The sequence below is a fragment of the Crocodylus siamensis genome, chromosome 4, assembly GCF_052110815.1.
Source record: "Crocodylus siamensis isolate JL-2025a chromosome 4, ASM5211081v1, whole genome shotgun sequence".
Taxonomy (NCBI): Eukaryota; Metazoa; Chordata; order Crocodylia; family Crocodylidae; genus Crocodylus; species Crocodylus siamensis.
In genome coordinates, this window is record NC_143398.1 from 142,479,748 (window position 1) to 142,501,692 (window position 21,945).

The 21,945-nt window shown below is 45.2% G+C and overlaps 1 protein-coding gene across 1 annotated transcript in view; it reads right to left on the reverse strand.

The window, feature by feature from the left end:
• The window catches only part of LOC149866634 (ovostatin-like), a 50,381-nt gene that overhangs the window by 21,918 nt on the left and 6,518 nt on the right, over positions 1-21,945 (reverse strand). Inside the window, exons 3-16 of the mRNA XM_090043984.1 lie at positions 21,460-21,616; positions 20,323-20,375; positions 19,777-19,797; positions 17,454-17,622; positions 14,034-14,118; positions 13,114-13,231; positions 11,502-11,622; positions 11,137-11,246; positions 10,157-10,315; positions 8,712-8,930; positions 8,062-8,119; positions 1,677-1,822; positions 1,103-1,252; positions 424-594 (exon numbers count right to left, since the gene is read on the reverse strand). Coding sequence (XP_089900110.1) covers positions 424-594; positions 1,103-1,252; positions 1,677-1,822; positions 8,062-8,119; positions 8,712-8,930; positions 10,157-10,315; positions 11,137-11,246; positions 11,502-11,622; positions 13,114-13,231; positions 14,034-14,118; positions 17,454-17,622; positions 19,777-19,797; positions 20,323-20,375; positions 21,460-21,616 — 1,737 coding nt within the window. The remainder of the gene's footprint in view (positions 1-423; positions 595-1,102; positions 1,253-1,676; positions 1,823-8,061; positions 8,120-8,711; positions 8,931-10,156; positions 10,316-11,136; positions 11,247-11,501; positions 11,623-13,113; positions 13,232-14,033; positions 14,119-17,453; positions 17,623-19,776; positions 19,798-20,322; positions 20,376-21,459; positions 21,617-21,945) is intronic.

Sequence of the window (21,945 nt, forward strand, 5' to 3'; positions counted from 1 at the left end):
ATTGAGAAATGGAACCCACAGTTCATCCTGTTGCTTTCTCTCTGACCCACTCTGCCTGCATGTTGTAACCCTCCCCCATTCTCTGTCTGTTTTTTGTTTTTTTGTCTGCAAGCTTCTGGGAGCAGTGATGGTATCTGATTTGGCAAATGAGTACTATATCATAGGTGCGATTGAATAACTACAGCTAATAGTAACTAACAGGCTGGCATAAAAAAGCATCACCGCCAGAGGAGAACAGGAGTTATCAGAGACCCTCAGTACCTCCAGCAAACTCACCTTCTCCCATAGTAGTATGAACCATTTATTGAACAACATTAAAAGATCAGAGGCCTAAGTCTCCCTTCAATTTTTACCTCCTATGCCGCTCCTTGCACAAAGGCAATAAGACAGTAACAGGGTAAGGGAGGTATTCAGAACACGTACCCTGAAAACCATGTAGACATCACCATCATGGCTAACATTCACAGGCACATAATACAAGCCATTGAAAAAGGCGTTTTTGTAGGGGATGCAAGGCTCACTTTTGCCATCTTCCAGGTTGAGTCCTTGGTAGTAATAGCCATACAAGTTTCGTGTACGTAACTCAGAGTAGATCTGGTGGACAGGGATGAAAATAGAGAAGCATAAGGAAAGGTCTCAAATTGGCATGCAGTCTGGGGAAATCATACCCAACAGCAGGTGGATAAGAAGAGGTGAATTTCAAAGTCTAAGTACTAGTCCTACTAGTGCTTTTCTAGCAGCTGCACCAATAGAACTGAATCTTCACACATCCCTTTGGTTCCATAAATCTATGGGAGATTTAAACATTTTCAGGGCCTCATTTTTTGTTATTCCCATGTGAAATGTGACCTGGTAACCAGGAAGTGCTAAGATAGTAACTGCTAGTGCAACAAGTAGTAACACAAGCAGACATTGCAGATGGACTCAGTTACATCCCACCATATTGCATGCTGGGTCTACAGGACAGAAGATCTTAGGAAGCAGGGTCATGAAGGAGAACTCAGAGCTGCCTGTAGGCACATCCCTGCCATGTTAAGCTAATGACATGGTAGACTGGATATTTCTGAGTAAAGGGAGTGTAGGGCTTGGAGGCAAGACTTACAGTCTTTGGAGAGAGCTCTCTCTCAGGATTCAGAAGCAAGACACTCTGGTCTATAGCCCGCAGGGCACAGTATGAGTTGGCAGCAGCTTCAAGGTGGAGGCTGACATCAGAGCCTGGAAGCTCCTGTTTCTCAGAGAACTGCAGCTGGACCTGGAATTAAGTAGAGAAATGGTAGCTACTGAGGAAAAGCATTTTGATGCATAAATGACAACTGTGGGAAGACGAATAGGTTCTCATCTTTCACTGTCTCTGTGAATCAAAGTCCTCACCATTAAATAGTCTTCTGGAGGCCCTGTTCTGGGACTGACAAGACCATTTCTGCCCTCATTCATCTCCCTCTCCTCCTTTCACTGCTGTTTCCATCTATTTTCTTCCTGTAAACTTCTTCTATTTTCTTTCTATTCTTGTCTATACTGCCATTCACTTTGTTAGTCCTCCAGGTGAGCACTTCCTTTTCTGTCTCTCCTATCAGACTAGCCTAAGTCCAGGGCTGATGTAAATGGAGCGACACCTACCTGGTTCCCCTAGCTTGTGGCAATATGGTCACATCTTGAAGAGAAAATTAAGTTCTCACCTTGTTCTTGAAGCACAGTTCTATATTCAGGTAAGTGCTATCAGCCACCACCTCCCTATGAGGGTGCACAGTGTAGACCATCAACCTGGCATCGGGGGCCAACTTCTCACTGATAGGCAGCTGGATAGTGAATATGCCATGAAAATCTGTGGAAAGAATATGGAGGTAATAGTAGAAGAAACAAGGAGAGCAAATTGGAGGAATTGGGGTTTTGGTGGAAGGGTTAGATTTTTTACTGCAAGCTAAAAGTTGCCTTAAACGGAAATGACTGGATATTGGGAGACCTGTCTCTCACCGTCCTCAATACCACGCCAACACTAAGATGCTGAGCACATGGCACCTGGCTGAGAGTGGTGGGATGTATGCTGCAATTGATGAGGAATTCTGCATGCTTCAGTTCTGCACAGGAGAATCTGTGTGCAAGCGGCACAACAAAGCACCTGATGCTGTCTGCAAAGATCAATTCTAGAGCCCTCAGCACCAAATAGCACAGGCCTCTATCTCCTAATCTAATTGAGAGTTGCTTTAGCTGTGAGAGTAGCTAGACTATTGCAATTCACCCGCACCTGGAGAAAGACAGAGGACAAAAGATGCACACAAGGAGTGAAACACGCATAAGTCTCCTGCCAGTATCCTTTAACTGAAGACAGGCTAGAAAGAGAATTGCTTCCAGAATAAGAGTATTATTCACCAGTATAAGCACAGACATCAGTTTGCTGTGCATTTGTCATTCCTGAATATCTGGAGTCATTATCAAACAACTGGGAAAAGGATAACAAATCCCAAAGTGATGCTTAGCCTAAAAACACGTCAGAAAGGGTGAAATTATGCATTACACTTAGACCATCTAAATCTGTGGCACATTAAATGTGTTAAAGTTAGCGCATGCTGTGAGCCATCGCATGTTAAGGGATAATATTATTTCTGGCCTGCACAGCTCAGAGTTATCACTAGAGGATATGGCTAGAAACCAGGACACTGGGCTCTATCCCTGCTATAGGTGGGGGAGAAGGGCTGGGAACGGTGTACCCTGGGGTGCCGGAGGACTGAAAATCTCTCATTTTATCTCTCAGGAGCAAACTGAAATTACTGTAGCACAAGCTAGGTCATGAGTGACTGCTGCTGCCTTATTCGGGGGGACACATACCCTTCTCCCCCGCCCCAGTGACTAGTCTCACTGACTGGGTGGGAGGGTCCCCCTGTGGCCAATCTAGGTGCCCTGGGGGGGTGGGGCACTGCCTATGTGTACACCCCCTATGTGTCACCACTGAGCTAGGTTGCACAGCCCAGAGTTAACCCTTGCCTAAAGTAGTGTAATTTTGAAACACTCAGTGGGCACTTAGCACAAGCTAAGGAACTTTAACGTGCGAACAGCCACATATTAAGAGACCTCACCATGATCTAAGTGTAACACGTAACTTCACCCAAAGTGATGTTTGTCATTCTCTAGATGTACAAAGGTTTGGTCACCTAATCAATGAGCAGAAACAATAGCATATGACTGACTGTAACCCAGTTAATGTACCTCTGTGGTCTTTCTCACAACCTGGGCATGTCTACATGAGATATTTACTATGGAGCTGCCCAATTAACTCCCTAGTAAATTTTAGTGTCTACAAATACTACCCTGCTTCAGAGTTTTTTTGTGAGCAGCAACACACATGTAGGCACTGATGCAACTGGCTGGGGCATGAGAGTGCTTCAGTGTGGGGGCTGCCTGCACTGGAGCACCCTCACGCCCCAGCTAATTCCTCTGCAGCACACTGAGCCAGGTGAGACCAGCTGCAGGCTGATACCCTGTCCCGCTTCCCCCAGTTCTCTGCCAGTCGGGGCTGCTCTGACCTGCCTCAGCATGCTGCAGTCCTGGGCACATGTTCAAATGGTGCATCTGGGAGCAGTAAATTCTAGTGCAAACTATGCTGCAATTTATTGCTTCAAATTAATTGAACATGCAGATGCTCCCCATCCATGTGAATATCCCTATTGGGATACACAATCTGACAGTTGAGAACTGTGTCCCTTATCTGCATATCCACATTGGTATGTATGGCTGAAGGAATGGGAACAATTTATGCCTGTTTTCCTGTATTCATTTGTTTTAACTGTATTTTAATTGTTTGGCTATAAGGAGCCAGGTGAGTCAGGTTTGTGTGCACTGATCTTCCCTTTCAAAATGGTGACATTCTTAAGGGTACTAATATTGTAAGAGAAAACTGGGAAAGGTTGCTGAGGGTTCAGCAATCACTATGACTTGGAGAGACCCTCACATCAGAGGTGACAATGAAGCCCTAGTGGAATCTGTGAAGGAAGCAGCCTCTGGCATGGTGTTGTTGTCTGCCATCAAGCCCCACAGGAAAAAGTATTTGTGGAATGCAACTCCCTATCCTGGGTTCAGCATAGGACTTGTCACCCACTTGTTTCTAAAGAGCTGAAATCCCTGAAGTATCGATAAGTGCAGTTTCTAGTAGTGGGTCAGCTTGAGGTCTGTATCTGCTAAAACCAGTGTGTAAATCTCATCTGGTCCCGTGGGCCAGATGACTGGCATGAGAACAGTTCACAGGCCGGATGAATCATAGAAAATAAGGCTGGAAGGGACTTCGAAAGATCACCGAGTCCAACCCTCCTGCTCTGGGCAGGAATACTTCTGAGATCAAATTATCTCATCAAGGTGTCTGTCCAGTCTCCTCTTGAAGACTTCCAAGGTTGGGGACTGCACCACCTCCTTGGGAAGTCTAGTTCAGATTCTGGTCCCGCTTACCGTAAAGAAGTTCTTTCTTACATCCAACCTGAAACCAGCCTCTAACAGTTTATGGCCATTGCTCCTTGTCCTCCCCTGGGGCACCCTAGTGAACAATTTTTCTCCCAGCTCCTGATATTCACCCCTTACATACTTATAGATGGCCTCCAAGTATCCCCTCAGTCTTCTCTTCCCCAGGCTGAACAGTCCAGATCCCTTAGTCTTTCTTCATAAGGTTTGTCTTCCAGGCTCTTAATCATTCTTGTGGCCCTTCTCTGGACCCCTTCAAGATTGTCCATGTCTTTTTTGAAGTGTGGCACCCAGAACTGTACACAGTACTCCAGCTGGGGTCTCACCAGCACCAGGTAGACAGGAAGTATCACTTCCTTGGCCTTGCTCATGACACATTGGTTAATGCATCCCAGTATGCTATTAGCTTTGTTGGCTACAGTGTCCCACTGGCAAGTCATGTTCATCAACCATAACCCTAAGGTCCCTTTCAGCCATCGTGCTGGCCAGAACATCTCCTCCTAACCTATATTTATGTTGCTGATTACTTCTCCCCAGATGAAGCACTATATATTTATCCTTATTGAACTGCATCTAGTTCCGCTCCATGCACCTTGCCAGCTTGTCCAGGTCTGCTTGGATCCACATCTTATCCCCTAGTGTGACCGCTTTTCCCCATAACTTAGTATCATCCACAAACTTGGCAGTGTAGTCTCCATATCTTCATTTAAATCTTTGATAAAGATGTTGAACAGCACGGGGTCAAGAACTGAACCCTGTGGGATATCACTTGCCACCTCCCACCAAGATGATACAGACCCTTCCACTAACACTTTCTGGGTTCAACCCCTTAGCCATTTCCCAACCCACCTGACCATGGACTCTGCCAGCCCACACTCTCCCAGTTTTTTATAAGAGAGTCATGGCAAACCGTATCAAAGGCCTTTTTAAAATCCAAGTATATGATATCAACTGCGTCTCCCACATCTAAGCAGTTCATTACTTGATCATAGAGGGAGATGAGGTTAGTCAGACACAATGTGTCCACAATACAACCACGTTGGCTATCCTTCAGCATCATGCCTTCTGCCAGTCTCTCACAAATTAACTTGATAATTTTTTTCCCAAAATTTACCCAGTATTGAGGTCAACTTGACCAGCCTATAGTTTCCCAGATCCTCCCTCCTCCCCTTCTTAAAGATTGGCACCACATTGGCCCTTTTCCAGTCTTCTGGGACCTCTCCCGAGCACCACAAGTCTTCAAATACCTTCGCCAGCGGTTCCGCAATGAGGCCAGCCAATTTCTTTAGCGCTCTTGGGTGTAGTCCATTTGGTCTTGCCGACTTGAAGACATTCATCCGCTCTAAGGGCTCCCTCACCAGTTTGGCATTGCCCATTGGTTGGCAATTGTCCCCCCTGCATCCGTCCAGTGTCCGACCAGGCGGGCGACCACCAATTGTATGCAGGAACACCGACGCAAAGTATTTATTAAAGAGTTCATCTTTCTCCTGACTATCTGTTATCAACTGTCCCATCCCACTGTGCAAGGGTCCCACATTTCCCTTGGTCTTCCTCCTGCTCCCTATATACCTAAAGAAGGACTTATTGTTCTTGATTTGGGTCACAAACCTGAACTCAGTCGCTGCCCTTGCCTTCCTTATCCTGTCCCTACAAATATGGGATATACTTGTGTATTCCTCCTTGTTTCCACTGTCCACAAGCTTCCTTGTTCTTTTTCTAAAAAGCTGAAAGGGTACAGGGCTGGCCCCATGGGCCAGATTGGATCCATGGACCCTGCCAAGCATTCTGCATATGAGATCCAGCACCTGTGATGCTTGCTCCAGCTTGTCTGGGATTGCAGTCCTGCAATCCCAGACTGCTGCAGCTGGTCTGGTGTGGACACCACATGCAACACAGGTCCTGGACTTAATGGGTTGGGTGCTTCAAGTGGCACAGTCCTAGACCACCCAGGATGAACACAGGATCTATTGTGTGGGAGACCCCTGGAGCATCCCTTCACACACACATGCTGGATAGGGTCCCAGACTAACCCTATATAGGGATGTGGCTCTGTCAGCTGGACCTGGCCTGCAGTCTGTATCTTTTGACATGTCTGTACTAAATTCTAGAAGAGCCAAAATTCTTAAGCCTGTTTAAGGACTAGAAGAGTTGGGTTGCATCAGCAACTGAAGGGGGACAAGTGCCCTTTAGTGGTGGTGTGGAGTGACAGCACCGGCAGAACAGTGTCCCCCAGCAGTTGTGTGCAGGGGCAGAGCAACACCTTCTGGTGGAGCGACTGCAATGGTGCAGCAAGCAGCCCTAGCAGTGCTCGGGAGCAACAACAGCAGCAGTGGAGCAGCGTCCCCAGTGCTTGTGGAGCAACAGCAGCAGCAGCAATGGTGGAGTGCCCCGTGGTTATGAGGCAAGGGGAAATGTTGGGCTAGCACAGTACTGTATTTACTTGAATAGAAGAGGACCCGGATTGTATGACAATGTATGTATGGAATTGTAATTCTACATATGGAAAATGTATAAAGTTGTTACAATTTGTGGCCGCCTACAAATTCATTAGGGGAATGCAGCAAGGAACCAGGGATGCTCTATTCACCAGTGTGCCTCTCAGGGTAACAATGGTCACAAACTGACAGAGAGCAGATTTAGGCTAGATATCAGGGAAAACTTCATGGTGAGTGTGGTCAAAATTTGGAACGGGCTTCCAAGGGAGGTGGTCCTGTCCCCTACCTTGGGGGTCTCTAAGAGCAGGCTGGATAGGGATCTGGCTGGGGTCATCTGACCCCAGCACTCTTTTCTGCCTAGGCAGGAGGAAGGACTCGATGATCTGTTGAGGTCCCTTCTGACCCTAGCATCTATGAATCTATGAATTTTCCAGGTATAGAATCTATTTATTGGAGGTTTGCCTTGAATTTGTCCCCCTCCCACTGCTACAGCAGGGAAAAGAAATCTCGGGGGGGGGGGGTCATATACCTTCTGCGATCTCTGCTTCCCTCAACTTTTTCCCCTGAAAGCCCTTCCTACTCTCCTTACTGTCAGACCCTGCTCTCCCTGAGCACATGGAAATGAGAAATACATTTTAAAACCAAAGGCTCACAATTTACCACATAGTTCTCTGGGCTGGGCCCACTAGAGTCAACAGCATTTCAAGCCAGGGATGACCACAGCATAACACTACTCAAAATGCATGTACTTCAGATATCCCCCACAGAGGATCTCTGCTAATTAGCCCTCACTCATGATTGGAACTGGGGTTTTTGTCACAAGTCCTGGGATGCTCCAAAAACTGATATGTAGACGAGGCACAGGACAAACTGGTCTGGCTCCACCTCATGAAGGGTGGGGCCACGCTAATCATCTGCAACAGAGGGCACTTCACTTATTTACTACAGTGCTTACTTCCTTGCAGAGCTATGAACTGCAGGAGGCAACGCAGGTACTTTTCTGAACAAGTGACACTGATTGCAACTTATGTGGAAGATGGGTTCAGGAAGAATATCTGATTTAGCTGTTGTACTTAATTTTAATCCTGCTTCATTTACAATACTTTAGAAATAATGGTAGCAAGCTCTAAACTTTACAATTCACACCTCTGTTTCCCCACGGTAACAAGATCCCAGCACTTACCATGTTCCACGTTGACTTCCTTTGTGCCACTGAGGACAATTGTGCCTTTTGCCAACACCTGTTCATAAAAGGACACCATGAGACAGAATCAGCGAAAACCCAGTCAAGATTGATGGTTCTCTTATGTACAATCTGTAGAACAGGTTTTTAATGGCTAGGGTGAATATTATGCTCATGAAAATGAGGGACAAGGAACTTCAGAAGAAATAGTCAGGGTTGTGGACAGGACTTAAGCTACTTTTTCCTCTTCCTCATACTAGCTCTGCTAGTGTCCCTTAGTTCTGCCTTGCAGCCCCCCTGCTATTCCAATCCTGGGTTCCCCACACCGCTCTACCAGTGCCCATCACTCCTGCCTTATTCCAGTTCTGGCATCTCCTTTTGAGCTGTGTAACTGTGGATTTAGACAGAGTCCAGCTGGCGGTACTTCTGTGCTCTCCTCTCCCTGAAGAGCCCTGTTTGATTTCAGGGAATTTGTATTTACTTAGCTAGAAGTGTTACTGGGCTGCTCTCTGATGGGGCCCTTTGGTAAGATTATGGCTTGGCTCTGATCTTTACCCAAAAACCTATTTAGATTACACGCTTCTGATTACTCAGTAGTGGTCAGAAGCAAAGAGGTTTTCTGGCAAACATAGCAGGGCCTTGATACGTACCACATAGTAGAAGTTCATACTGGTGGCATCCCCATACCCATCTTTGTTCAGGATATAGTGCACCATGATTGCCTTCTGTTGGCCACAGCTCAACTGCTCTGTCTCTGGCTCAATCTTAACAAAGCTGTTAGTGCGGGAGTAGAAACGCCAGATGTCGAATACAGCATGAGTGTCCTCAAAGTCTGCCCAACCAAACTCTGAACAGTCCACATATTTTGCCTGAAAAGAAACGTATGGAAGATGGTAGGGGGAGGAAAGACAACAATTAGATGATGTAATGAAGAGAATGTGAAAGTATCAGACATGTTAATTATGCCTGTTTCTAAAATGTTCTGTGTCTAGAAGTGTAGCTGCATTTTAGGGTATGAGCACATCTGGGCTGTTCTTGCACAGCAAACTCAGCTGGGTTGCTTTCTGCTCCAATGCTTAATAACTCCAGAGGTCTACACAGGTTAGAGAGGTGAGCTCAGAGCCTTGCAGGTCTGGCTAAAGTGGCACTGGGTGTTAGGGGATGCTGCAGAGCTAGAGCTACATGGATTCCAGCCAGACTGGATCAGCTGACTCTGCTTTCCCCATGGTTTGGGCATCCAGTGTGGGTGAGACAGAACAAAGGAGCCACCAGGGAGGTTCTGCTCTGGGAAGACTGTGGGAGTCGGGTATGTCAGCAGGGAAGACATCTGTTCTGAAGAGAGGCAGGAAGGAAGTGCCTCAGCCCTGCCCCTTTTTCCCCCATCATCTTGATGGCACAGCCTGTCCCTCTTCAAGCACTTGTGCACCTCAATAGTTCTTTTCAGGTCAGACCTGCCTTGGGGTTTCAGGAGTCACCCCTGTTGCCTGCATGGGTATACTTAGCAGTTTTTAGTTTCTCTGGTGCTATCTGAACCAGGGCTAAGCTCTGGGAAAACCTCAAAAGCAGAGGAAGTTGCAGACATGCTGAAGAGGCTAACACCTAACTGAAGAGTGAGCGGGAAGAAGACAAAACAGAAAGAGCTGCAGGCAGGGAGGGGATATTGCTTACTAACATTCAGATTGCTGCACCAAGTCAGAGTGTGAGTCACTCGACAACAAGCTGCCTCCTCTACCCTGAAGGCCACATAGGATGCTGCTGCCCATGAGAACACCAATGTGCTTTGCACCCCTCCCACAAGAGGCATTTCTCTCTAAGGTGCACAACATAGGGCCTATGTCCCAACAGGGTAATCCCAGGCATCCACCCTAATTCTTTGTTAAGCATCTTTATTAAATGGAAAAAAAATATTTGGAAAGCAAAACTTGAGTCCTGCAAACTCCCTGCATGGTGAGTCATTAATCTGCTCCTCTGCCTGCATCTGCTGTCCCGTTTCCTGCTTGCAAACATTTTGCGAGTGGCCCTTGATACCATTTTAGTTGTGTAGCCCAGTTCCAAGGAACTGTCCCTGATACTGTTGTGACTTTCTGTTACTTACCCTCAGCTCCAATTTGGGATCAAAGAGGTTGGAGGTGTTGAGGTAAAACAGAGCAGCGCCGTTCTTGTCTGTGGTGTAGTTAGCCAGGTACCTTCCATTGAGCTCTAGGTGGATGATCCCATTTGCAATGGGGTTGCCTTCCTCATCTTTCAGATTGATCTGAACAGAATAGAAGATCCAGGAAACGTAGATGGCAAATGGAGCCTGCTTACTTCCCTTCATGAGTTTAGTTGGCTTCAAAGGCTGAGGAGCACTAAAGACATCTTGCGGGGTATGTGAGAGTAAATAGCAGCAGGCAGGACTGCTGTAGAATGAAGTGTGTTTAAGACACATGTGTACCCTTCAGACTACTTTGTAGGGTGAGGAGGAATTCCTTTGGAGGTTCACCCACAGGACAAAGAACCACAGGGAAAATACTGCTGACAGGGAAAGGGGAAGGAAGACTACCTAAAGGATCAAGCATAAAAGATTATCCTTAGTCTTCATCATGGAAATCCCTTCCTGACTCTTCAATGACAGTTGATTCCAGGATATAAAGGGTGGATTATAGGCTGCCAATTGGGAGACCACGATTCACATCCTGACCTCAGACTCTTGTTCTCTGAGCCAATGGGGTGGAATGGCCTTGAAAGGCACCGCTTTTTACTGGATGCTAGCTCATAAAACTTGAAGCAATCAGAGGCCCTCTTTTGATCCTTTTTCTTAATGATGACCCTTCCCCTTCATCCCAGATCATCCATTGCTTCTTTGACCCATAGACATCATGTAATTATGACTGAAGACTGGCCCACTGACATCCCAACCAGTTTTTCTCATGTTTTCTGAAAGCAGCTAACATGGTGGGGAGACTTTTGGTGTAGAGGCTATTGCCATGAACTGTTATCGCGGGAATCTGCTACTGGGAGTAGAGATGGCCATAAGCAGAGCAGAACTGAGACCCTTTTCCATGACCAGAGAAGGTTGTGTCTCTGCCATCCTACCTGTCCAAAGTAAGGGAGTCCCCTTTTGTAGTACCAATCCATGTTCTGAAACCACATATATTTACTCCTTTTGTAGATGAAAACTGAGTCAAAGCTGCTAATCTGCACACCTGTGAGAGGCCCAGTGGCAAAGAAAAAACAAAAGAATCAGAGATGGGGAAATGTGAGGCTTTTAAAAAGCCCTACTGAGTGACCTGGCTATGGGTCCAGAAATCTGGAGGGAATAACTAACTGTATGTTTGAAATGATTCTTAATGCTGAGCTCTGCCTAACGGCAGGCAGTCACAGACTCCTCTCACAGAGTATTTGTCCACAGGGCAACCTCTCTGACTTGGCCCTCCCCAACTATCCCCCTTTGGTGTTACCTGTTCCATTCTCTGTGACCACTGCCTCCACGTTAAGGCTAACATACATCTTTGGATGATACCGAAATAACTGGAATTTTGAAGTGGGAATGGTTTTGGTGAGGCAGCCATCCTTCCCCAGCTGAAAAAGAAGGGACAAGCCAGCGATTATGAAGGGGACAAAAAAACCCAGTTGTTTCAAGGTCAGACACCTACTTCTTGTCTTCATATGAGAGGCTCTGCATCTCTTAGCAAATCTTAGCTTCATGCTTCCAGCTGTCGTACCTACCTACCTACTGCTCTGTTGTTGTCATATTGTTTTCCTTTTGCTCTATACTTTACCATACCTTCTGCCACTGCCATTTCAGTGCCACCTTCCCCAACTCAGTCCTGCCACTTTCTGAGAACTCTAGCACTGGCCAACCAGAACATTTAATTACAAACTCAGCTTCAAAGCGTATGAGTACCCTGCCTTGACTTTAGTAGTAGTAGCCAGCTCATATCAGATAAAAATCTTGTCTACAGACCTTTCAGAATCTGACTGAGAACACTTTTTCCTTCCATTTATTCTCCCCACTATTTTAATTTCATAAGTGCATACATTCTCCCTTTCTCCACTAAAGCTTCCAGGTCAAGATAAAATCTAAATTTCTAATACTAATTTTTTTGGAGGAATCATAGGATTAAGAATTAAACTAAGATTAAAAATAAATACCCAGCCCTTGCAGGACTTCTTTTTACATCAGAAAGTTGCAAAGAAAGGCACAAGAACTGGTTTTTATGTTCTTTGTAAACTGCCCTTGATATGTGAGCAAGAACACTAAGCATATGTTTACTAAGAAAAGGTGACTATTCCTTTCCCTACTCATTCAGAGTGGGATTATATCTTTGCAGCCAACAGGGTAACATGCTTGGCACTGAATCCGGTGACATGCTTACACCTCTCCCTTTTCTCTGTTTCAGCTTCTCAGCTCCTTTCAGCTTCTTGGCAGTAGATTTATTCCCACTGCTTTTGCAGAGGAGTGATACTGCACTTCTCATGAGGCACTTAAACCAGGCTCATGCCTTTTTTTGCCTAGCAGAAATTAGCCATCCCATGAGAACAGCAGGGAGAAACCTGATGTCCTGCCAGATGTGCCCCACTCAGTGAAAGAGGCTCTAATACTTGAGGCTGGGAGTGATGAATAGTTTTTAGGTTTGCATACACAGTCACTACTCTCCCAGTATGTAACCTACTTCCCTGGGCAGGGCCCATACATGATAGATTAAATTCATTCTTTATCCTGCCATTCCATCTAAACAGAGTTGATCCTTAAGGTGTAATGTGGAGGCCTGGATCCCAGTTTCCCCATGGCTTCTGTGTCTTTGGCTCTGAAACACATGAGAATTCTGAGGCGCTGAGGCTATTAAGATGACATTCCCCAACAAATTATTTAGTTCCTAGAAATAAAGAGAACTCCCTCCCTCGACTCTAGCTCTGCCCATGACATGTTGGGCAGAAACAAGATCTGTTCTAGGTGGACCTCACAGCACTCCCCAAGAAATGAAAAGTCAACCAATAAAGCCGTGTGATGCATTAAATGCAAAACTTGTTGGAAAGGAAGAGAGGAAGAGGTACAGGCCAACATCATACTTGTTCATTGACTCTTTCACATATTTTCTTGGGTTGTTGGTCACATTCTCTATGATAGTAATGTGTGTTACAGACACTGAGCTGGACGTTTCCTTGCACAGGCTGTCCGTAAGTGTACCTAGTAGAGGAGAAAACAATGAGGAAACAGATTGTGTGGTCACTATTTTTGGATTCAATACAAGAAACAAATATATATCCAGAAAACTAAGAGTCTGTCTATTCAACAGACTGTAGCTGAGAACATGGGTAAATGAGCTTAGCTGAGAACATGGGTAAATGAGCTTATGCTGAGCACTGGCTACTTCCAGGACATAAACTAGCTAATTTAAAACTAGCTCAGATGTCCCTACACAGCAGTTCAGCCTGCAGTATGGACATGCTCTAAGACCCAAACTGGAGTCTTACTGAACCCAAGGTTTGGAGACCTTTTCCTGGTCCTTCTTTTTTTCTGTTCCATGCACAGAACAAGTTATGTCCCATTAAGCAACATCGTTCAGGACTGCAGGGCACTTCCCCTTTGGCAGAGGCAAATGTAAGGCAATGTTACCTCAATGTAAGGCACTCTTATCTACTAATCTAGGAACTTCTCCTGACTTTTTTTTCTGTTCCTTTTATCCATGTCTTTATCCTGATTTAAAAAATCCAATAGTGAGTAGACATATATCAATTTATTATCTTCAACCATTGAAATAAACATTAATATACATGACCCCAGCAGTGTGCAAGTGGGTATTACCAGCATCATGTAGCCTGAAGTGAAAGTGAATCATAGTGGTAAAGTGCCTTGCCAAGACCACACAGTGAGATATTGGCAGAGCCAGGATTAAGATTCAAGAGCTTCTGTTCCCCAGCTCCATGCTCCTTGAACCTGGCTTTGCAGCCTACATGAATATATGCTGCCCCATCATGTGGATACTTACGAACCGCAAACATTCACTTTGAATTCTTGATCTAAAAGAGAGACCCTTCCTGGTGTTTTGACTGACACTTCAAACTTTGGCAGCACTGGAAATTAAAAGAGAATAATGTCACACAGAGATACCATAGATGTGAAGTGAAAAGTGGCAGTGAGTCCCTAACTGTATCAACAGTTATGACAGGTGTAAGTGCTAAGAAGGAAGAGGAATGCTGTAGAGGGCATGGGATAGTAAAAACAGGATAAAGCCCCAAATTATACTGCATGAAACCACCCTACCAGGATAGAAATAGAAGGTAATTGACTGAGAGAGACTTAATAGGATAGTCCCTGTTACCACCTTCTTTCGTTCTTGCCATGAGTTAGAAACATGCTGTATTTACTAGCATACCAGATGCATCTTTCCCCCAAAAATCAGCCCCCCAAAATCAGGCTGCAAGTCTTCATCTGGGAAACTGAGTTTATGCCTGTAATAGAAGCACCCAACAATCAGAGGTTCACAGAACAGTAGCCTGGAAGGGACCTTTGGAGGTCATCAAGACCACCCCCTGCCTGAGGAAGGATTATCCCTATCCAAACCATCCCATACAAATCCGTATCTAACCTATTACAAAAACTACACAGTCACCCCTGTCGCACAAACACAAGGCATAACACTTTAATTTCCTACAGGTAAGTCACAGGGACAGCAGAAGACAATGTCTCACTGCTGCAAGTGTTGTTAAAATATACACAAAAGATCCAAGGAAGAGGGTCATGATCCTCATGACAGAGGAATGTGAAATCCACTACAGTCTGTGTCAATCTGACCAAGGGGTAAAATTCTTTCCCAGTTGTGGTACTTGGCCCAACACTGAGGGGAAGGGCAAGACCCTCTGCCAGAAACCTCTGGGTTTTAGTCCCAGCAGGAGCGCGCCTCAACTTTGGCTGCAGTCAAAATCCCCAACCTTGGCTGCAGCCAACACCAGTGCTTCTGAGGAAGGCAGAAAAAATCTAAATAAAGACCCTGACACATGTAGCAACAGGATGGGAGAAAATCTTTCTTGGCTCCATATGACAACAGAAAAGCCAAGAAGCCCAGCAAAAACCCATAGCCCGGCATAAGCATAGCTATTCCTAGATCATCCCTAACAAATTCTTATCCAACTTCTAGTCAGTCTATTCCATTGTTTCACTGCTCTAACAGTGAAAAAATATTTCCTGATCTCCATGGTGAATAGCACTGGGCCCAGGACAGACTGCTGTGGGACTCCACTCAAAATATCCTGCCTTTCTGATATGGATCATTCTACAATTAACTTTTGCTTGTAGCTATTAAGACAGTTGTCTATCCACCTTATAGTAGTTTTGTCTAGCCCACATTTCTCCAATATGTTTATGAGAACGCCACATGGAAATTTACTAAATACCTTGCTAAAGTCCAGATACACTGAATCCATAGCACTCCCTTCATCAACCCAAGTAGTTACCTTGTCAAAGAACAAGATCAAATTTGTTTGGCATGATTTATTCACAGTTAATCCATGCTGGCTGCTTGTGACCAGCCTTTCCTCCACTAGTTGTTTGCAAATAGAGTTCCTCATGATATATTGTAGTAACTTCTTTGGTATTGAGGAGAGGCTACCCAGTCTATAGTTCCCCATGTCCTCCTTCCTGTCTGTTTTAAAGAGGGACATTATGGACACATCTACATGTGATGCTATGTTACTGTAGCAACACGCTATGGCAATGCAGCATCCACAAGCGTCTACCCGTGACTAGCAGCTACTTCACTGTAGTGGCATGTTCCCCCCATTACAGCACGCCACTATGGCTAAGTAGCTGCTAAAAATAACCATGAGCCACATGTACGGTGCAGTACAGCTGGTTACTGCACCATGCTTTAGAATTTCCAAAAGGAAGTACTAAAGCGTGGTACAGTAACAACGTCACTATAGGGCAACATGTAGATATGCCCTATGTTGACCTTTTTCTAATCCTCTGGTACCTCCCCCATCTCCCACAACTTCATAAATATGATTGCCAAAGGCTCTGAAATCTCTGACAGTTCCTTCAATACCCTGGGATGCAGTTCATTAGGCCTAGATGACTTGAATTAATTCACTCATCAAAAGCTCCTTGACTGTTTCTTTTATTATCTCTTCTGCAGCTTAACACCGTCCTTATCCAAAGAATCCTTTGATTCCTATTCCACCAGGCAGTAGCAGCGGCATGTCTATTCAGGCAGCTGAGGGGATCAGTTGACTTAGTGGCTTACTGCTCTTAAGCATTAATGATCATCTCTCCTTTTTAACAGTCTTGATGTTCCACTAATCACGCTAACTTTCCTTCTGGCCATTTTACTGCCTGCTAGCTACTTGTCTACTTTTAGCAGCCCCCCTCACAGACTCAGGCTGGGGCATTGCAAACTAGGCCTGTGTGAAGTGGCTAGTATTCACTTCAGATTTGGTTTTGGCTGATTTAGGGGACAGTAATTTGACTGGGTGATTTGGTCCTCTCCCAGCCCGGCAATGGCTGCCCCGCCTGCCCCAGGTCCTGGCACTTTGAAAAAAAAAAGCCCTGACTCACTGGGTGCTGCCGGGTATGGAGGGGAAATCCCTACTTCCCCCTGTCCCACACTGCATGGGGGGCTCTGCACAAGCCCCACCCCAATCCCCTTACTCCCCCAGCCCTCCCCCTCACACCAGCTCTGGCCCTTTAAGGAAAAAAAACCCAAGAAAAACCTGGTACTCACTGGTTCCTGCCAGCAGGGGGTGATCCCTGCTGCCCCCTGCTGCCTGGGGGGCTCTTCATGAGCCCCCTGAAGCCCCAAGGCTGCTGCAGGAACCGGTGAGTCGTGTGGTGTTTCTTGGATTTTTTTTTCTTTTAAGGGGCTGGAGCTGGAGTGGATGGGACAGCCGTTGGGGAGTGGGCTTGGGGGGCACAGTGGGGGCTCGTGGGAGAACCCCCCATGCAGCGTGGGGCAGTGGGGGTCAGTGGGGATCGCCCTCCTGGCCTGGCAGCACCTGATGAACACTGGGACGTTTTCTTAAAGTACCAAGCTGGGGACGGAAGGGGAAGCCATGGGGGGGCTGGTGAAGCAGGCAGGGGATGGGGCCTGGCAGAGGTTCCCTCATGGTCCCCTCCCCACTTCTTCAACCCCCCTCCCCTTCCCCCTACTTTCCAGCTCCTAGTCCAGCTTCCTGCTGCAGCCACTGGGGACTGTCCGAATCATGAAAGCTCTCTGAATCTTTTTCAAAGATTCGGAGAGCTTTGAATCAATTTGGACCTTTTAACTGGTCCCCTGATTCAGTTTGGATTCAGAGATTCGGCCACCGAATCAGGCTGAATCTCCTCTGAATCGAATTACCACCGGAAGCTTCACACAGCGCTATTGCAGACCCAGGAGAGCTCATCACTAATGCTGAAGAGACCTACTTCTTACCATATTCGTTCACATTGAATGAGTGATAGACCTTTTTGCCCGACTGCCTTGTGACGACAATGCTGTAGGACCCCAGGATTGGCTCCTCAGTTAAGGGGGATGAGAGCTCGACAATGCTTTTTGTAGATGTAGTTTCCAGCCACTGAAAGATACGATTTCCCTTGGGATCCTGGAAGAGTGGGAGAGGCAAACATAAATACACTGATCACCTTCCTTTTCTTCCACTCACTCTTCTCCTTTCACATCTGTCAATTTATTCTGTTGGGGTGTTGACTCTGTGTGTAGCATGTAAAAAAGGACTTAGTCTTATGAACTATTGAGTGCTCTGAAACGCTGATTATCAAAACATGTATGTGTTAAATTGGTCTCAGTTTATGCATACATGAGCTGTGAGCTTCCTAGAGACAGCTTTACACTGAGACTCCATGAGACTTATGAACTATTCCTGGCTCTGCTGCTGCCCTGCTGGGTGACTGTGGGCAAATCCTGTCTATTCTCTTACTCAGTTTCCCCATCTTTCAAAAGGGGATAATAAGCGATTCTGCCCTTTATCCAGTGTTTAGAGATCTGTGAATGAAAAGCACTGTAGAAAAGCTAGGTGTTGTTATCATCTGCATTTCTTCGCTCTATGATATAACCTTATATGGAGATACTGTTCTTATAACACACTTGGTAATCTTGGGAGAGATGTCATCACAGCAGCCAGTCTACTGCTCTCTCACTCACGAATATAGCAGCAATGCCACATCTATAGTTTTGTTATTTCCTTAGTTCTGCAGACTCCTCCCCCACACTTTCCATAGTGTTTTCAAGTATGTTTTACAGTTATTCAACCATTCTCTAGTTCAGTGGCAGTGGTCAGTATCATTTAACTGCTAATATTGTTCTGGCCAATTTCCTTTTCAAGACAGATGCCTCTGCGTGTGTCAGCACAGAAAAATGTCACCCACCCACATACCTCTATACAGGAAAGTTGTGTTTGGTAACACAATTAAGAATTAACAGAAAAGGTGATGTACATGCTGTAGTTGATGGGTTTTTCCCCCCCAATAAATGATACCACATATTTTGGTATTGTACTTTTGTGTTCAGCAAAAGCGTCTGAGAAGGATATAGTCTTGCACAGCAACATGGGCATAATTTATTGGACAAGTAATGTATTAGAGTACAAGGGATGCAGTAATTGTTATTATTATATTATACAGGTTTCTCTTGCTTTATGCTGTACATGTGTTCCTGGAAAACGGCGCATAACTTGAAGGCGCATAAAGTGAACCCACTTTACAATGTAACAAATAGAGTTACGTTTCAAGACCTTGACTGTACTGACCCCCAGACCCATTTTTACTACTTTTACAAGACAATTTTGGTACTCAGTAACAGCAGACAGTACACACAAACACAGGGTGATGGTGAATATTTAGTGGCAACTACAGAAACACTTGTTGCAGACAACGATTGAGGAGCACAGATCCACACAGGAGACTATATTTTGGTCTATATTTTTGCATCGCTCCCACAATGCATCGCATAAAGTAGCTGACTGTGGGCTTCCACCACACCAACTGCATAAGAGTGAATTTACCTCTCATATAAGAGTTTTTTGGTATAAAAAGGGTCATTGCATAAGAGCGAATTCACACCTGCATAAAGCAAGGAAAACCTGTACTCTACTCCTAGAGCACCTTCCATCTGAGGACCATAATGTGTCTTATAGACATGAACAAAATTTAGCTTCAAAATAACTCTGTGAGCTATTTATCATCACTCCTGTTTTAGATATGGGGAAACTAAAGTCAGGAATGTGAAACCCAGGATCCTATACAGAGTCCATGGCAGTGGTGGGAAGAGACCCCTCATGTCCTGACACAGTCACCTGCTCTAGTCATGATTAATCTTTACAGAAGTGAAGTGAGCTAATACACCTTCATATTTGATGAAAGACCATGTTTCCTTCTCAGGTTATGGTCAGAATGTCTTGTATCAAAGACAACTAGAGATGAGATGAGCTTTTTCAGGAATCGTCACCCATGCGCTTGTGTGGGGATTTGGTATATGCATTCTGCTCCTGAGAGACCTCTCTGAAAGCTTGCTGAAGTCTCCAGTGCCTGCCACTCATTCTAAGTGGTGGAGGGATTATGTTAAACTTGTTCCAGCTGCACATTTCCCAATGAGGCCACGTGAGCCCTACACTTTCTGGGTGGCAATGTCTCAAGCAACAATGCCACTTTCTGGGTGGTATTTCTTAAGCAACCACTGACTCTGGAAACCAAAAGTATTTCTCCCTTGCAAATCACGTTTAACAGCAGAGTGCATTTCTTACCTCGAGGATGATCTCAGGATACTAAAATAAAGAAAAAGAACAGAGAAAGAGATCATACATTAATGAAACAGTAACTAATTTAAAAAAAAATGTTGGAATATAAGGGAAGCCTGTGGCTGTCCCTTCTTTGGGTGCAAAAAGCCTAAGATCAAGGTTTTGGTTTCAGCCTTATCTTAATTTGTGACTGTTCCAAAGTTCAGTGCATGAAGGAAATAACCCGAAAGCCACATGCCTAAAAAGCTGTCTAAAATATTTACGGTTTCCTATTTTATTGGCATCTTCTATAGTCTCTATATCTGGTGTGTAGAGGTAAGTGAGGTAACTCCCATAGCTGTATTTTTTACGGAGTTGCTAGGGAAGTTTCCAAATCTCTTCCTCTACACAGAGGTTGGGCACTAACTGCGTGATCTGAATCTGGGGAGGGGAGGTGTACTACAGGGACATCTAGTGATCTACCACAAGGCCTTGTTCCTATTAAAAGGTAAAAAAGTAGCTTGTTGAAGTGAATAGGTTTGTTGAAAATTTTTGATTCACAGTCACACTCACCGTCTCCTGAGCAGGTCTGAAATTGCTATCGAGAGCAACTACACGGAACATTACTGAAAAGAAAGAGGGGAAGAATGAAAAATGAGCAACTTTGTCAGTGGTGTGTCATTTGCTTATATGTATGTTTAGACACCACATACTTTCAGGCACATTCTAAGTCATACAATGACTGGAAGGGACCTAATGAGGCAGGACTGAGTATTCTTAGGCCATCCCCAACTGCTGCTTGTCTAGCCTGCTCTTAAAAACCTCAAGTGTAGCAGATTACCTAGGTAGCATGTTCCAGTGCTTCACCACACTAATAGAAAGTTCTTCCTAATATTCAACCTAAATCTTCTACTTTGCAGGTTAAAGCTGATTTTTTTCTTGCTCTTCCACATAGCCCAAAAGACAACTGAACACCACCCTCCTTATAATAATTTTTAATGTACTTAAAGATCACGTATCCACTTAGTCTTCTTTTCTCCAGACTAAACAAATCTACTTCTTTCCGTCTGTCTTGATAGGTCCTGGTTTGATCATTTGTGTTCCTCTCCTCTGGACTCTTTTCAATTAGTTTACATCTTTCTTGGAGTGCAGAAACAATACTGCAGCTGGGGTCTCACCAATACCCGGAAAGAGCTGCATAATGGCCTCTGAGGTCATTACTGACAGCATTGTTTCTGGCAATTCTGAAGTGTTAAGGAGTAGCCATTTTAGCTGAAGAGCTAAGAAGCATCTGAAAAGTATTCTAACCGTTGAAACATGTTTAATTGAAATATTTATTACACAGGTCAGCTGGGGTCATAATCATCTACCAATTAGACCCATGGTAATATTTATTCCTCAATGTTTCCATTACTGCACAGTCCCAGTGGCTCACGGATCGTTTTCAACCCTGCTGTGCACTAGCAATGAGTTACTGTTTTTCCTATTGAATACACATTAGCTATATTTTACATTGCAGTTCTATGAGTTATTCCTTCCATTGTCTCCAAATGATACCTGCCAGGCACTACTCAACATCATCCCAGGATGGATGATGGTTGTCTTCTCCCAAGTCCTTTGCCTTCCTAACAGTGAGAAGCCTTTCCCATTCCAGGCACTCTCTGACATCCAGTTTCCCAGTTAAATAAGTGACTCATGTGCCTTCTTCACCTTTTTGTCCTGGTTTGTAGATGGGCTTGTCTGTCTGGACGAAGACAATGTTGTCTGTGTTCTGAATCGCCACTGACCTCCTCTCAGATAGTTTAATTGTTGCACCCGTGACAGAAAAAGTGATGAAAGCCAAAGGGCGAGAGCCGGCAGGAGGAACCTGAAAGGAAATAAATGTTGAAGTGAGAAGGTGATAAGTAAGATCCCTTAAGGTCTATCTATACTAGGGGATCCCCAGTAGGGAGAGACAACCGTAGCAGGGTGCAGGGCCCAGGACAAATCAGCCTGTGCAGGGCCTGAATGTGGTGGTGGCAGTGGCAGCGGGGGGAGGAGGCAAGCAGCTGGATGCAAAGCTGGCCTGGCTCTGTGGGGTCCCCCAAAGCATGGTGTCCAGGGCAGTTGTCCTGATTCTACCCCCACCCCCAGGGACACCCTGTCAGTAGGACTAACAACCTCCAAGCGTGTCACACAGTGTTTCTGCAGGGTCTG